The 18,437-nt window shown below is 42.1% G+C and overlaps 1 protein-coding gene across 1 annotated transcript in view; it reads right to left on the reverse strand.

The window, feature by feature from the left end:
- LOC142496684 (HEAT repeat-containing protein 5B-like) overlaps positions 1 to 18,437 on the reverse strand; it is a gene marked incomplete at its 5' end in the record, with an annotated part of 43,047 nt that overhangs the window by 9,624 nt on the left and 14,986 nt on the right. The window contains 8 exons of the mRNA XM_075603490.1: positions 1,087 to 1,149; positions 4,567 to 4,634; positions 5,414 to 5,566; positions 6,199 to 6,310; positions 10,369 to 10,619; positions 11,342 to 11,497; positions 14,694 to 14,943; positions 17,986 to 18,143. Coding sequence (XP_075459605.1) covers positions 1,087 to 1,149; positions 4,567 to 4,634; positions 5,414 to 5,566; positions 6,199 to 6,310; positions 10,369 to 10,619; positions 11,342 to 11,497; positions 14,694 to 14,943; positions 17,986 to 18,143 — 1,211 coding nt within the window. The remainder of the gene's footprint in view (positions 1 to 1,086; positions 1,150 to 4,566; positions 4,635 to 5,413; positions 5,567 to 6,198; positions 6,311 to 10,368; positions 10,620 to 11,341; positions 11,498 to 14,693; positions 14,944 to 17,985; positions 18,144 to 18,437) is intronic.

Consider the following 18,437-nt stretch of genomic DNA (forward strand, 5'->3'; position numbering starts at 1 on the left):
ACCACAGGGTACAGCCGGAGTTAGTGAGAGCCCCATCAAGGTGAAGGTGCTCCAGGTAATCAGTGCTTCATCTTCTAAGTACCATAAAGGTTCAAAGGTCGCAAATCAAAAGCGACGAAGGTCAACGCTGGCCTTTAATTTTTCCGGATCTCGCCACTCTGGGCCACAATATAAAGACAAAGACTATCCGGCCCCAGAGTTCCGTCAGAAGCTAAAGAAACAGTCCAGTCATTTGCAGTTTGCAGCGGCCTATGAAATAAAGTCAGGAAATGTAATGGACTGGAAGTCAAAGAAAAAAAAATGTGTTTGGGGAATTGACCGATATTTTTTTGTTATTACACGTGTGGACTATGTCACGGACACTTAACTATGCAAATAAGCTATTGTAGTTAAGGTATATTAGGCCTCTAGAATAAGCATTTTGTCAATGTTACAGTGTTATATTGGTTCTCTGTGTTGAAAATGTAGCTAAACTACAAATTAATATACAGGGTTGATGGCCCTTTCGGTTGGTAAATATATAATGAGGTTCATATTCTACAGTAGAAAAACTCAGGGAGATAATAGAAATTGTTTGGTTTTGTGAATATATTTAGCATATCCTGGGTTGTAAGAATGTGTGCTAGACACTTATTTTTCAAAATATGTTTGCCAAGTATAGTCTCTTATGACGAAACCTATTGTCCATAATTGCCATGGAAAAAGTTCATATTCGTATCATGTGAATACTTAATGTTGTACTGAGGAGTTAGCTCAAGTATTTCAGGTAGGACGCTCACCCCAGTGAGGTCCATGGCCGCTCACCCCAGTAGGTGTGAGCTGGGGAGGGGGATATGTGACATAGTCCAAAGATGTTAGGCAGCTTTCTGCCCCGTTTTAGAGCAGAAAGTGCAGGAATAGTTAAAAATGATCCGTTCCACAGCTTCACATTAACTCAGGCAGCTGGATGGAAAATCCAGACCACAGATTACAATGGCTCTAGTTCTCCCTTACCTGCTCTTCTAATCACATGCACAGGTATTTAGAGCAGAGAGGTTTTGCATTTCACTCTCTCTCCTTAGAGCCTGGGGGCTGGGGGTGTCGCTACTCTCCTGCATCCAGTATCGAGGTTGACGGCCTCTCCACGTATGACAGTACCAGAGGATTTGCCTGGACACCACGAACAGATAAGACAAAACAAATGATTACTGCTGTTGCTAAAAGACTGCTGTATCTTGTGTCCCTAAATGAGAGAGCATTGTTTTAAGCTGGGGAACCAGTTTAGTTGGCCAGCAGCTGTTAGAGAGACTGATTCTGATGTGTAGTTAGATCCCTGAAAGGGATAGGATTTGCTTATATGATTTTGGTTTTATTTCTTGAAATAACAGTGTGGGAAATATTGTAACACTGAAATGTGTGAACTGCTGAATGAAAGTATCTGAGTACCTCTAACCTACACATGTTAAAGCTGCAGTACCTTAATTGGATGAAAATAAAGCAGGCAGAAGCCTGAGTTAAGCAGCATAATACTTTGCATGATCCTGTTTGTTGTATAATTAACCCTAGAAGACTGTGTCGGGAAGAACCCAGACAGACGTCAGCACTACAAAAGAGGGGCGTTTGTCACACTTCATACGTCTTGGGGGGCAACAAAGCCAAAATGTCATACAGCCTCAGACGGACCATTGCAGCACTTGCCTTTAGATGTGTCCCATGTGCTTTAATTACAGAAAGGATGCTATAGAGTTAAATCAAGAGGGGAAATAAAAAGTTTGCATTAAACACAATAAATGATTTCAGAAGGACAGTTTATACCGAACCAGGCTCTCTTATTGCAACTAAAAATAAAAAAAAATCTAAACTATCTTGAATAGTCAACAGGTTTATTAGATGTTTGAGCACAGCTTCAACAGTTTCATTCATTGGTTCGTAACTCTGTCTTCAAGGCACAGTAGCTGGACCAAGCTTCCAGTAGCATCAGATTATATTCTAATAATATTTACACCAAATTCATTCAGATGTGACTGGCACAATCGGGTTAAAAAAAAACAAAACAAAAAAAAACAGTGTACTGGTCCCTTGGAGCAGCTGTTCCAGGGACCATACAGCGGTGGCAAGTGTGAGTAGGTGGTTTCTTTGGCGTCTCAGATTGCTAATCTGAAGAGGCAATTTGCAACATTGAGGGCCATTGACAATCTTTAACAGAGTTTAGTGCTCACAAAGCAAGCCCTAGCTGGGACTAGTGTTGCAGATGGTGGAGCTGTGAGTGAGGAACAGGTAGGTAGCTGGGTAACAGAAGAAGAAGCAGGGGCAATAGGGAGAGGCAGGCCAGTTCTGAGTTGACAGATCCCAATAGATTTGCCAGATTGAGTGAAGATATTAGGTGTGTCATGGCAGGAATGGCAAGGCTGGGGAGACCGATTCCTTTAGCAGCCCGGGAAATTGTTCATCCAGCACAGAGGACAGGATACTCAGAACAAAAAAGTCTGTGGTGGTAGGTGACTCCATTATTAAGAGGGTAGGTAGAAATCTGTTGTTGTGAACACATGAACAGAACCAACTAGTCTTCCGCATGGCAGAAAACTAGTTAGTAAATATATCTGTTGTATCTGTGGTTCCTTAGGGATACAGTATGGCTGTGAACTACTGGTTTAACCTAACCCATTTTTTCCAAACGCCTAAAAACACTTTGCAGGACACACAGTACGAACAAGAATACTTTTCTCTTCTAACCAATTATATGCGGATGTGGCAAAATAATATATTCTATAAAATAATAGTGGAGCACACCTGTGTGCCTCTGGTAACACATGTGTATTGTGATACCACATGTCAGATGTAAACTAACATTGGTGACATCACAGTATTATCAGCCACACAGGTCATTTCAAAACTACTTTTGTCATTTAGAAAAGAATAGAAGGGGGAAAAAAAAATGACACTAACTTGTGATTGGTGCCAATAATTTAATTAAAATAATCTCCTAAAAGCTTTTTTCACCCAGTTTAGTAGTGTGAATAGACCTATATTTTCCGATAGCAATGTAACTTCAGTTTCAGGGACAATATATATTTGGAATGGTCTGCAGTTCAAAAATTGCTCATTAATATATTTACTTTATAATGTTACAGGCGGTGATCAATAAAAACAGAATGGTATATTCTATATTCAAGCAGTGTGAGAGGGTAGCATTTATAATAAAATGCAATCTAGTCCAGGGGGGCGCAAACTTTTTTCCCTGCGCCCCCCTGACGGCTGTCCCCTCACTCCCGCGTCCCCCCCAACCCCAACTTACCCGCGCTCCGGCGTAATGACGTCACGTTGCCATAGCAACGTGACGTCACATGACCACGCAGCGTCATTCTGACGCCGCGTTGTCATGGCGCTGCAGGGAGGAAGCCGCCGGAGCCACGGTAAGTTAGGTTTACAGAGGCCCTGCAGCTCCCCCGGCACTTAATTTAAGTGCCTTCGGGAAGCGCGCGGGGCCTCTGTAAACCCCGCGCCCCTTGTCGGCAGTGTCGCGCCCCCCCTGGGGGTCGCGCCCCACAGTTTGCGCACCGCTGATCTAGTCAGTAGTTCTGACATCAGTGAAACACTCCACTATTTGGAAAACAGAGTTTCATTAGCTTGTTACACTGAAGTATAGATGCAGCGGCCGTTATTCGAACAAATCTCGAAATGGATTTCGAGATCTCACCGTGATCCGCACAAGTTTTGCCGGGCAGACTATAATGGCCCATCGGATTAACACAGCAGGGGTCCCTGCTGTGTGAGTCCTACCGGGGTCTGCCTTTCTGTAATAGACGCACAGTAAGAGATAGGCTGAATCAGTCACACTCACAGTGCGCGCCTCTCACAGGCGATCGCGGGGGGTTTATTTAATTTTAAACATTACAGTAATGTAGCAGGGGGTCTCTGTAGCTGAACCGCATTGATTTCAAGTCCGGGGACACCCTACTTCCCAAGATACAGGCCCCGTTATGGGGTGCCGGTATCTCTTATGCATGTAAATGTCTCGCGTCACGTGATCGGGACATTTCCATGCATAGGAGATACCGGCACCCTATAACGGGGCCTGTATCTCGGGAAGCAGGGGATCCCCGGACTTGAAACCAATGCGTTTCAGCTCCGGAGACTCCCTGCTACGATACTGTAATGTTTACAATTAAATAAACCCCCCCGTGATCGCCTATGAGAGGTGCGCAGTTAGTGACTGATTCAGCCTCTTACTGCGCGTCTATTACAGAGAGGCAGATCCCGGCAGGATTCACACAGCAGGGACCCCTGCTGTGTTTATCCGATGGGCCGTTTGCAGCGGCAAAACTTGTGAATATATCGCAGCCTACACGCGGCACAACACAAAATGTACCCAGGTAAATGTTCGGATAATGGCCGCTGCATCTGTAGTAGTTACCAACTATTTGTCTTTTCCACCAAATTTCCCTGGTTCCAATTACAAGCACGCAAAAAAATAAATACAAATTCAATGGTTCAATGCAGGTTCCTGATTTAAATGAGATTTAGATGTAAAGACTAATTAAACTGCATAACTTAAGCATTTTATCCAGCCATGCCCCAATTACTTACTGTCATCAACTTCCTGATCACATCCTCAGTGAGCAGCTCAGGGCAGTGAGCAACAAAACTCCGCATAGCTTGAAAAAAAGTCAATGTTTCATCAAAATATATTAACATAGATGATTCATGATTTAGTCTGCTGTACAAATGGAAAACATTTAATTAATGGCATTTATAGATCCAACTGAAACATTACTGAAATTAAAAAAACGTGTGTATAATACACAAAACAATGTGTATACTATACATTTATACACACATATATATATATACATACATATACATATATATATATATATATATATATATATACACATACATATATACACACACACATGCATACATCTTTATAGCGCCCATCCAAGTACATAGCGCTTTGCAGTAGTAATACACCTGACATCATAATAAGATACATGATAGGAATAAAAGTAGACATTAGGAAAAGGAGTCCTTTCCCCGAACAGCTTAAAATGCTTACATATTTAAATACAGGTCTATTTTTTTATTTATTTTTTATTACTCAGACTAGACCCATATTAGGCTGTGATACCTTTTAGCGGACAAAGAGTTTTTCATAGATTAAGTTAGTGTACAGAGGTTTAATTTTCATTGTACACTAGAAAAATAAACTTTTGAAGTTTCGAAAGCTCTGTACACTATAATTTCATCTATGGAGGACTCTGTTTTTCCACTAAAAAAGGTATCACAGCCTACAACACATTTACACTTCTCCAGCACCAATGCGGCTACTAAAACGTTGAACTATAGAATTACCCAATTAAACATCAATTCATTTTTATTCCTAAATCGGACTGCACCAATAAGGAAATCGGGGGTGTACCATCCTGCTTCTTACCACAGAGAGCTCCAGCGCGACCTTCCAGAGTCACCTGCCAAGTAAAAGAGTCTCCTCTGGCTTTCTCTGCCTCCAACTCTTTTAAGGAACGAGGAAACACATTTCGCCAAAGCAGAAGCATCTTAGGGAGATGGTATCGCACAACTGAGGGGCCTGTGTAAGTTTGAGACAAGAAATTGGTGAGAAGCCATAGGGACTATAGCAATGGACTGTGAACGGAAAGGATGTGAGCAGACAAGACTTGTCTCCATGTATGTTTGGCAAGGATATGACAAGCTTTTACTACAGAGAAGAACAAAAACAAACAAGTACTCACAACACTCACATTTATTTGTAAAAATGCGGGGACTATGGGGAGCTAAATAAGAGGGAGCTTCAGACGGTATAACCAGTGCAGTACTCAGCTTACAGCAGCCCATCTATTCAGGTTCTGAGAGAGAGTGTTAGCTTGATGATAAATCCAAAGGAAGTAGGTTTATGGATCAGGCACCACATTATATTATCACTAACCCAACTACTCTGTTCCCAAAAAGCGCCTATGAGCGATGCACACTTTTCCATTATCCTTTTCTATTATTCCAAGTTACAGAAATTCAACTTTTGCCATAGAAATGAGTTACATAGCAAGACAGGGATTCATCCGGCTGTGATGCAATTACCAACGGATTGAGGTGCGATACCCCGATGAACCCCAGCCAAAGGCAGGTATTCCTTGTGCTTGGTTTCTACTTTGTGCATCTCTCAAACAAGAAGGGTACAGAGAAGATGCAGAGCAGCGTACGTACCTAATGTCATTAGAGCTCCAAGCAATAGCCATCCAGCCTGCGTGCGTTGTAACGATAGTCTGCTATTTTGTGAAGCAGTGCGTAACAAGTCTTCGGCTATGCTGACAACCATCTGCAACAACAAAATCAAAATAATGAGACGGACTTCATACAGTATACAGATTGGCAACAGTAATACTCAGGAACCAGAATAACCTTCACTAAACTGCTGCAGTGCATAATAGCATGTGTTGGATTGCTTAGCATGGGTTTAGTTGCCATGGAAGTGAAGAGACCTAGAGCATGAGCACAAAGTAGATTGCATTTGAGAAATAACTTGGAAATTAGGTCAGAAAGGTGAGGAAGGGATGTAGATTGGCAATATTGCAGAAATGGAAACAAAATTTGGCGAGGTACTGATTGTGAGGGGTGAGGGAGGAGTACAAAAATGACACCCGTGCATCTAGCTTGGAGTCTACAAAGTATAGTGGAGACTTACAATTCAATTGAGAAATTAGGTACAGATGTAGGGTTAGAAGGAAGGGAACTGATAAGCTCTGTTTTTGACATGTTAGGTTAGAGATGATAATGGGACATCCACGAGCAAATAGCAGAAAAACAGTTACACACAATTGGAATGAAAGAGGAGAGGTCAGGAGATGAGAGGATTGAGAGAGAAAATTGTAGAGGGGGGGTGAGGGGAGAAGATGGGAGACTTTCTCCTTGGTAACTGGTGTGGATGTGGCTTGACAAAGTCGTGTCGAATAGCGTTGATTTCATCTCTAAAGTGGTTAGCTAGATCTTGAGCTATAAGGCCAGAAGTGGGACCTTGGGTGGAAGGACAAAGAGAGTTGAAAGTTGAAAACAGACATTGTGAATTGGTGGATAGTAGATATGTGAGAGTAAAAGTAGTTTTGTTTAGAAAGGATTTGGGCAGAATTACAGGCAAAGAGAATTAATTTGCGGTGCATAAATCAGCTTTAGAGAGTGATTTCCTCCATTGACATTTAGTGAGGGAACAGAGACAACAGAACATAATATTAAGCAAGTAACCATCACAATGTGAAGCAGAGCTGGACAACCGCTCAGAGACCAAAGAATGAGGTCAAAGAGGAAATAAGAGGAAGCTGGAGTATTAGGGTTATCAATAGGAATATTAAAGTCTGCTAGAATGAGTGAGGAAGTCAGGAATGAGCAGGTGTGGAAGCCAGGCAACAAAATTGTCTGCAATACGGAGAGACAGGGGAGTGTTTTTTTCAAATGAGGGTAACGAGAGGGAAGGACAAGGGGGTATTACTTGGAAAGTGCATCAATGAGAGAGAAGAAGGCCTCCTCCACCATGTCTGCTCCCTGGTCAGGGGTATGACTAAAGGAAAGGCCACTGTAAGACAGTGCAGCAGGTGAGATAGTAACAGGTGGCGTTAGCCAAGTTTCAGTAATGTCTATTAGGCTGAACACATATAAATACAGGCATACCCCGTTTTACGTACACCCGCTTTACGTAAACTCGCAAGTACGTACATTTATTTTTAGTTACACCATACCCCTTTGTACGTACGCATGCTTCGTGAGTATGGACACCAGGGGGCGGCGTGCGTACCTCTCATCAATACTGCAACCTACTTCATTGTGGTCCCTAACTGAGTGGGAGTGCAGGTAAGGGGTAAGGGGGAACGGGGCCAGATGGCAGGGGGAACGGGGAGATCGGGCGCACCATCAATCAGCTGCTATAGCAGTGATTCCGCCCGCACTGCAGCTCCTTGCTTTTCTCCCTCCGCTCTCCTCCTCCCTTCTCCCTCCTCCCTCCTCAGAGCTCGCTCTAGCCTGCTGCTGCTGTAGAATGGAACTTTGCATGTGAGTTACAGGCTACGGGGAGGAGGAGGAGGTGCTCTTCTACTGCATTCTGTGCTTGTGTGTGTGTGTGTGTGTGTGTCTGTCTGAGTGTGTGTGAGTGTGTCTGTCTGTGTGTGTGTGTGTGTGTGTGTCTGTCTGAGTGTGTGTGTGTGTCTGTCTGAGTGTGTGTGTGTGTTTCTGTGTCTGTCTGTGTGTGTTTCTGTGTCTGTCTGTGTGTGTCTGTGTGTGTGTGTGTCTGTGTGTGTGTGTCTGTCTGAGTGTGTGTGTGTGTGTGTCTGAATGTGTGTGTCTGCCTGAGTGTCTGAGTGTGTCTATCTGAGTGTGTGTCTGTCTGAGTGTGTGTGTGTCTGTCTGAGTGTGTGTGTGTCTGTCTGCGTGTGTGTGTGTCTGTCTGCGTGTGTGTGTGTCTGTCTGCGTGTGTGTGTCTGTCTGCGTGTGTGTGTCTGTCTGCGTGTGTGTGTCTGTCTGCGTGTGTGTGTCTGTCTGCGTGTGTGTGTCTGTCTGCGTGTGTGTGTCTGTCTGCGTGTGTGTGTCTGTCTGCGTGTGTGTGTCTGTCTGTGTGTGTGTGTCTGTCTGTCTGTGTGTGTTTCTGTGTCTGTCTGAGTGTGTGTGTGTGTGTGTGTGTCTGTGTGTGTGTGTGTGTGTCTGTCTGAGTGTGTGTGTGTGTCTGTCTGTGTGTGTGTGTGTTTCTGTGTCTGTCTGTGTGTGTTTCTGTGTCTGTCTGTGTGTGTTTCTGTGTCTGTCTGTGTGTGTGTGTCTGTGTGTGTGTGTGTCTGTCTGAGTGTGTGTGTGTGTGTGTGTCTGTCTGAGTGTGTGTGTGTGTGTCTGTCTGCGTGTGTGTGTCTGTCTGCGTGTGTGTGCCAGTCTGTCTGCGCGTGTGTCTGCGCGTGTGTCTGCACGTGTGTCTGCACGTGTCTGAGTGCACGTGCGTGCGTGACAGAGTGCGTGCGTGACTAAGTGCGTGTGCATGCGTGACTGAGTGAGAGTGCGTGAGAGATTGTGTGACTGAGGGAGTGCGTGAGAGATTGTGTGACTGAGGGAGTGCGTGAGAGATTGTGTGACTGAGGGAGTGCGTGAGAGATTGTGTGACTGAGGGAGTGCGTGAGAGATTGTGTGACTGAGGGAGTGCGTGAGAGATTGTGTGACTGAGGGAGTGCGTGAGAGATTGTGTGACTGAGGGAGTGCGTGAGAGATTGTGTGACTGAGGGAGTGCGTGAGAGATTGTGTGACTGAGGGAGTGCGTGAGAGATTGTGTGACTGAGGGAGTGCGTGAGAGATTGTGTGACTGAGGGAGTGCGTGAGAGATTGTGTGACTGAGGGAGTGCGTGAGAGATTGTGTGACTGAGGGAGTGCGTGAGAGATTGTGTGACTGAGGGAGTGCGTGAGAGATTGTGTGACTGAGGGAGTGCGTGAGAGACTGTGTGACAGAGGGAGTGTGTGCGTGACTGAGGGAGTGCGTGCAAGCCAAGCTGATCAAGGACCTGAGTAAGGCCGTGCGTATAGTGCCGGCGATGCCACCCAAAAACAAACACATTGCCGCCGCCGCCGCGTGCGCTTATAGTAAGCGCGAGAGCGGCAATGTGACGGAGCGGACTTTGGAAGCCGGGAATATTTGATTTTCAAGGGCTGTCACCTCATGTGACAGCCCCTGAACAAATCAAATGCCCGGGAGCATATAACTTTCGCTAGCTATGATGGGTGACGTCGCCGGTCGCGGGCACTATACGCACGGCCTAAGCAAGCACAGCATTGTAAAACACTGTACAGTACTGTACAGTATTGTACTGTACTGTTTTCACCAAAGTCACAAAAAATAAGTCCCAAAAATATATCAGTCAGTCAAATAAATGCACCTCACCTTCATGCCCTTTCAGTAAAAATACTGTACAGTAGAAGATATGCCCTCTCCTTCATCCTTCCTACATATTTTTAAAATAAATTTCCATTCATCCATGTTGTATCTGTCAGCACATAAGAAAAATCAGCTGACATTAAAGATTTTATTTCAATAAAGCCTACTGTATTTATTTTGGTTACAAATGCATTATTTACATCAGTAATGCACATATATGATGTTTGCAGTACAGTACATGCATTGTAAAGTGGAAAAAAGGTAGTGCTTCACTATAAGTACATTTTCACTTTACATACATGCTCCGGTCCCATTGCGTATATTAAAGCGGGGTATGCCTGTACACACATGCACAGACACACAGTTTGTGAGAGACATAAAGAATGAGCAATATTTACCAAGCGGTGCTAAGCTGCAAGGCTTACAGTAACCTAGTAATTATGGCCCATTAAGTATTGAAAGACCAGATACATTTTGTTTCTTACCTTTCCTTTGGCGTGAGGAATACCCAAAGGACACTGATGTACACCGCCTAGTAGAGCAGCCATTGCAAAGCTGTAACCGCTAACCGCTTCAGGGGAATTCTTCAAGTTGTTTAGTCTTTCTACACACCTGTCCAGCAGCGGTGTAAGCTGAAAGGGTAGTGCCACAGCAACACAGCGCAGGCACCATGCAGCTGCGAGTCTGGCTGCCATGCTGGGGTGAAGGAGGACAGACGTTACTGTGTCCAAAAGTCCTAAATACAAACGGCAAAAGGTTGAAACACTTCATAGCAGTGCAAAGGGGAAACACGAAGACAAACTGCACTCACATGGTAGTTTCAGCTTTATGTGCTAAGCAGTTTTCTTGATTTGGCTTGTTTTAAAAATAGCCTTTGGGGCAACGCAGGTGTAGGCTGAAGAGGTTCAACATAGAGGGGTGTTAGGCCAAATAACAGGTGGATTCTCATATTTCTTCATATCCTCTTAAGGACTTTAGCATGTGAGAACGTATTTAAGTTTTCTGTTTTTATCCCATTATTTTCTGAAACGGTCTTTGAAACGCTTTTTCTTTAAACAATCACTTTACCACTTTTCGTACATTATACCTAAAATGGAATAAGTACTGTTTTGGAGCTCTAATTGAACCTTGTAACCTTTTAGAAGAGATAAACTGTATTTTCTGACACATTTTGCTACATTGTTACATATTTTTCCAGTAAACATGGGCTGTGAACTCCAGGGAGCAAGCCCTTCATTTATTCTTAGTGGTGGCAGCGTATTGAGTTTTTTTGGGGAGATATTGCTCGTTTTGAGGGCCTTGCGGGAAGGTTGGCAAGTCAGCTGGACCGCCAGATGTATTAACCCTTTTCACACACAGAAATCATGTGCTCAAGGGTGCGGCGTACGTGACAAATTCTTATCAATACAATCTACTGTTTGTATAAATTACGCCTGCTGTGCATCTGGCTGCAGTTACCTATAGAAGGCTCCAGTATGAGAGGTGATGCTGTGGAGTTCAGGCTTTGTACCAGACTCCCCAGCTCCTGCAGGGCACACACCATGACATGCTGAGTGGCAGAAACGTCGGCAGATCCGCCTTTATTTTCATTGTTGGCATCATTCACCACAGCTTCTAAACAACAACAAAAAAAACACGAAACAGCACAATTACACCGCAAAAGTTGATATGTCATATCGAGCACGACCATAAAAAGGATCTAAATAAACAGGAGTAAGATTCTAAATTGTTTATGCCAATATTGGGCATTACATAAAATGTAGGACAGTGCAACAAATAAGGTTCTAAGAAAGAGTAATCGTATCAGGCTAGGAAAATCAGCTGTTCCAGTATTTCCATGAAGGGCCGCTGCTCTGTAAATGAAGATAAAATCCTGGTAACCAACCAACCGGCAAAAAGGTGCAATCCCTTTTAGGATGAAAGTGAACGAAAGGCAATTACATGTTTTAGAGGCCATATTTATGAAGCAGTGCTAAGCAATAAAGCACCATCCTGCCCATTCAAGTAAATAGGAGTGATTTACTTAAAAATAAATATAAACAAACACTTGTACAGTACGTATTTGTATGCACTTTTTAAAGTTAGGTTGTAAACATGGTGAGCGGAGACAGAGGACGAGGACTTGTTGAACAGGGGCCTGCGCGGCTAACTCCCTCCTTCCTTATCTTTACTGCCCGTCAACAGGGACATGTGTGAGCTAGGGGTAAAGAAAATGGTCGAATTTCAAGCTCTCCATTGTTCAGATTCACCCATTGAAAAAGAAAACTTCTCTTCATTTCCAATTAAACCCGCACAGCCAAATGTTTGCTATAATCATGGCCAGTGTTCGACAAACCTATACATTTGCTCGCCCCGGGCGAGTGGATTTAACCCCCGGGCGAGTAAATATTGGCCCAAGCAGCACACGTTCGGTACTAGGTGGCGAGTAGATTTTTTTGTGTGGCGAGTAGATTTTTTGGTGATTTGTCAACCACTGATCATGGCAATTGAAGAGAGTACAGGGAAAACGGCGGTGCATCTGCTGCTGCTGCTGCTGAAGATTGGAAACCACAAACTGCAAACCACAAAATATCCTAGGTGCAAAAATTTATTTTAGGGCATAGTAACAGCCAAAAAGAACACTCTGACGCGTTTCCCGTGGTATCCCACGCTTTATCAAAGAGTAAAATCACTTACAACGATCACATACTTAAATACCCACAATTCCCTCTCCTCTCCTATGACGCTGTGTAATTTGGGCCAATCGGAAGCGTGGGAGGCGTCACTCCCCTCTAGCTGGTGTAAGGCACATTAGCCTGAAGCAAACCCAGCTGTGCTTCACAGTGCAATTGCATGGGAGGTGAATGTATCCTCCCCTTGATGACGCGACGTCCCTTCTGGCCAATCATAGGCCTTAAAAAACGGGACGTCCTAAATGTAAACAAAGACTGACTGACAGCTTTATCCAAGAAAAGGAAATGGTGGGTATACTCCTAAGAACAAATAACATTAGGATCATCGCTCAAGACACATTAAATCAGTATGTCTAGCACTGTTCAACACTGCAATATATAAAGGAACAATGATCCATATAATGAAGTAAGACAATTAAAAAACCACTATTAACACTATAGTGGAGTAGTACATAAAAACACACAAATTGCTGTGTATTACCCTCACAGTACACAAAGAAAATATATACAGTTAGAACCTAAGTTAGGAATAATTGCCACATATGCATGATATCTAGATCATGCTAAATCTTTCTAGTTAAACATAATGATATTCAAAATGACATTGTAGTTTAGCAGGATAGGGTCCTATGGACTATATGGTTACAAGAAGATCAAAAATGATTGTACCATCAAACACGGATCTAGGTGCAGTACAATTTACAAGTTTAAGCTAAGATAAGGAATTAATTTCAATACATTTGTATTCTTGAAATAAGGACACTTAGCCTTGAATATCATTTGATTAAAATAATCAATTTGATAAACTCATTATACTGTGGTGTAACTTTCAATATTAGGTATAATTGGATCAAACAATATTGCACGTATTCCAAACTTGTGTCTTTTATAATCACAGACTCTTTACTTAAGTCATTCTTTTACCCTCTTTATAAAAAATGCTGCAGTTCCCAGTCTACATTGAGCCCTTGAGGGGTCCTGGTATTAAATTTAAACATCCAATACATCTCACGTTTATTTAAGATGTTTAGCCTGTCACCCCCTCTTTTTAACATTTCTACATACTCAATTGCCATGAATTTGAAATTTAATAGCCCGCCCTGGGGACATTCTACAAAATGTCTTGACACTGGATGTTGTATGTCTTTGATTCTGATGTATCTCACGTGTTCCATTATTCGCTGTTTTAATGGTCTTATTGTCCTGCCAATGTATCCCTCCTAGACCACCACATAAGACTTACCTATATGGCTAGTGGCATAATCTATGGGAGTGTGTTTAACATTGGACTATCTGGAATCCTGAGTCTTATGAACTGTCCTATGCTATGAAGATGTTTATATTATTATATTTTTATATCATGATCAAACATTGCCTACTCCTGGTTAGCATCACAAGTGGGAATTAACCCTCCCCTTCCCTTTCATATAATCATGGCAACAATTCTTTAAAGGAGACAATTTCATTGTTATGTTGTTAAAAAAAAAAAAAATAGCATGTTAATTGAGAACGATTGTACCTAAAATCTTAGCAGCTTTCAGTAAATCTGCATTTATGGGCAATTGAGAACACAGAAACTACATTGTACGTATCCCCAATTCTTATATTCAAGTGGCAAAAAGGCAAATCATATTTCAGCCTTTGATTGTTGTACTTTTTTTTTACATAGTTACATACATAGTAGAGGAGGTTGAAAAAGACATATCCATCAAGTTCAACCTATGCTAATTTAGGATGACAAATACTTATCCTATATTTGTACTTGCAGTTTATTGATACAGAGGAAGACAAACAAAAAAAATGATTTAAAGCACACAATCATCTTTGTAACTAGAGACTTTTCCCCCCTTATTCATCCTACCTGGGCGATGAGGTGTGTGTCCTCCTTGACGACTCTCAGGATTGCCTTCCACATAAATAGACTGTTTACACTCCATAAAAAAGTTATACTTGCTGATGTCTTTACTTGAGCGCTATAACATTAAACTGCTGTACCCCTCCCACCCCCAACTCCCCACTCCATTCCCTCATTATTTATGTATCCTTACCTTTACATCCCCCCCTCCCTCTTTTGTTATACCTTGAAAACCTCAACAAAAACAGGACGATAAAATAAAAAATAAACACAATCATCTTACCCACGGATTTCATCTGCTTACTGATGGCCTGGCAGATCTCCTTAGCCGCTGCGTTTTGGGCTTTCTCCCCTAGTAGACTGCCCACGGTGGCTCTCAGGATAAAGGACACGCACCTCCGGGAGTACACGGCCTCCACATGCGTCTGGGTGGCACTGGGGTGTGAGAGCAGGTCAAGCACGTGAGACAGGAACGTGGCAAAATTGCGCTCCAGCCACTCGCCTCCTAGTGTCGTGACAAAAATCACGTACGCCTGTGACCAACAGAAAAGTCAAGTCAACAAGTCACTTTAAAAGGATGTTATTAAATAGAAACAGTTTTAAGAAGCATTACATGGACTGTAAAAAATAAAAATATTAAATATATATATATATATTATATATGTAGAGGTATCAGTACCGTGTTAGCCGAGCTTCAATAATCAAAAAATAAATAGACGATACCGTTCTGTGGCTAACGAAATGCTTTTATTTGTGCGAGCTTTCGAGATACACTGATCTCTTCTTCTGGCGATGTTACAATGAATGAAGCATGCAAAGGGTATACTTAAAAACAGTGTCTCTAGGAATGTTATCTGTGCTCCTCCCTCCCCCGTGTGTGGATGTGATTTATGGCTAGAGGTGTTAAATGGCTCCTGAAAGTTAGTGATGTAAGAGTGTGTGTGTGAATCTGTATGAATATAAATGAATGGAGAGCCCACAGTGTAAACAGTGCTTTACAAAAGGTGTGTGTGGAGTGGGAGTTAATATAAATGATGTGGGTAGGTATTCAGCAGCACAACTGAATGCGGGACGAAACCATGCCAAGACGCAAGATGCAAAACCTGCACAATGCTCTACACAGCGGACACACATTTTAGTGCACCGTCAGGCCCAGTCAAATTAATACATCAAGGCTAAGCACCGTTTAGTAATCTGGGCCATTTAGGTCTTTCAATTCCATATAAAAAGCCTAGTTTAATGGGATAGTGAGCAGCCAACATGCATTAAAGATCTATAAACGGTCAGTAAAAGTGGTATCAACCCATGGTTACAATTCCCAATAAACCAGTACTTAAATGACAAAACAAAGCTAACAAATTGAACAAGATTTGATTCCATTATTATTCACAACACCATTCTTTACCAATAGAAAAAGCTTGCAATAATGTGACCAGTCAAAAGGCCATTTTGGTTTTCTTCACTGTCTAGTGCAGGGGTGCACAAGATTTTTCTGGTGGGGCGCAGGCGGTTGCAGAGGTCCCACACTCTTCCCCAAGGCATTTAAATTAAATGCCGGGGGACCGCGCAAGGCCTCTGCAACTCAACTCAGCCATGGCATGTGACATCACATGACCCCACTGCGTCATTCGACGCCCGTCATGGCAACGCAGCATCAGGGTCACATGACCCCGCAGCAAAAAGGTAGAGGGGGGGGGGGGGGGCAGCACCAGAAGTTTGTGTACCCGTGATCTAGCATATTATTGTAGAATGTGGAGACAATTCTGCATGTAGAACAAGAGTAGCTAAAACAAACATGAAGGAGAGACATTATTTTGTAATAAACCTTAGCATCACGTGGGATTTTAGTTTACTGCAAACCCAATGAGCATCCCATAAAAGTGACCTAATGAACTGACAGTATGCACAGTACGATTGTGTTTTTCTTTGTTGATGGCCGAGATCTCTCCCTTGTGTCCTCATTGCATGGAAGTCATGTTTGAAGTAGTTACAAATTACTGGCGAGTGTCACCTCTGTGGTGGACACGAGGACAGGTGATCCCCTAGTGAAAGATCTAGTGTAAGCTTCATGTGATCTCAAACAAATTACTTTCTGTGGTGTGTACTAAAATTAGGTCAAGCTCTTTGGTAGAGAAATGCATTGGCTTGGTTTCATTGTGTGTACAGCCAGGCTCTTCAACTGCCTGCCCATAGGTCAAATGGGGCCCGCAAAGAGCCTTCATGTGGCCCTTAAGACTCTCTGCTCCTGCTAATTTCATACTACTAGTTGCTTAGGCAGCTAAATGCAGTTTTTTCAAACTGAAAACACTTGTAACTTAAGGTAGCTTAAATATGTATTTAAATACAAATGTTATCAAAGGTTTGTAAAATATTAAAATACATGTTAAATATTTAAATGAAAATTTTTATATATATATATATATATATATATATATATATATATAAAAATTCATTTAAATATTTAACATGTATTTTAATATTTTACAAACCTTTGATAACATTTGTATATATATATATATATATATATATATATATATATATATATATATATATATATATATATATATATACACAAAGAAACAGCGCACAATCCTAGGGCATTACCAGAAAAATTGGATTTATTATAAAAAGTAGGTGGGAAGACAATGCCCACTTACAAGATGGATTAAATAGAAATCACATTCTTTATAACTGTGTCGTGGTACGGCTTTAAATGCCCACCGCCAGCTGAGGGAACCTCCGGATTGTAGCCCGAGACACCATCTGCCTCTCGGGCTACGACACACACACACACACACACACACACACACACACACACGCACGCACGCACGCACGCACGCACGAACGTGTAACCTTTCCACTCCAAAATGTTGTCCGATATGGAGAACTGGTTGAAGGGTCCCTGTGTGTACAGGTCAACGTAAGAGCAGAATGCACAATAAAAATATTCATTACTATTACTGTACTAAATTAAACTGATGCCAGGGAAACCACAATGCAGGTTTCAATCACTAAATGAATGGTAAAAGCAATTATTTGGAGATGTGGTGCAAGGCTTGGGAGACGAAGCAAAACAAAAACACACACCTCAAAAATAACTAGTTTAGAAGCCTGCTTCCATTATTTAGACTTTTAAGGATATTTTAGCAAAGAATTACAATGTACGTCTTGCTTTCTAATACATCCACACTATTACTGCCCTCACTTACAGAACAGGTACCTTGAGTAAAGTTCGGTAGTAGAATTCAGAGTTGATAATGGTAATATAGAACTCCAGGGTTATCACTTTGTAGGATGTATTAACCATCTCTTAACATTTGAGAATTCATGTATGTGCAGCCATGTAAGTTTTTCATGGCAGGGACTACCCAATCACATTGTTTTCAAAATGATTTATTGTTGACACTGTTACTAGCCAAAGTTGTATTTTTCATTTCCAAAAATGCTAAAAAATAAAACTCTGCTTCATTGTTGTACAGAAGTAGAAAATAATACACACAAGATGTTAATGGCTATTTTTTACTTTCTAGGCTATGTACGGCTGCTTATAGGTTTATACATATTGCAGAACAAACCTGTGTAACGCCAACTCTCACTTCTCGACTGATTGATCCTCCGCCTTTCAACATTTCTCCTCCACTCTTAAGGAATCCGGAGCCTCCCCGCAGAAATCCTGTGGCCATAAGTTCCAACACCTCCTCTAACGTGGCCCTCTTAACATTCTGTCGCATGACTTTAGTGAATAAGATAAAAAGTAAAACAAAACAAATTAAAAAAAAAAATCTAACTTGAAATGTACAGGTCATTGACGATGGCATTAGGAATGGAGTTCTTGTAGAGAAATAGAGATGTGCAAAGACAGCTGTCTAGGGATTTACACTAATAGTGTCTTCATCCCTCATTGGACTCTGGCTTTACTGCTGGGTTTCCTAATCCAAGAAGAAGTTTGATGCTTTGTTATTAAGCCGCACATGGCAAGACTCTACAATAATGAATTTCTGAGAGATTTCTCCTTGACCACTGGAAT

This window comes from Ascaphus truei, chromosome 1, assembly GCF_040206685.1.
Source record: "Ascaphus truei isolate aAscTru1 chromosome 1, aAscTru1.hap1, whole genome shotgun sequence".
Taxonomy (NCBI): Eukaryota; Metazoa; Chordata; class Amphibia; order Anura; family Ascaphidae; genus Ascaphus; species Ascaphus truei.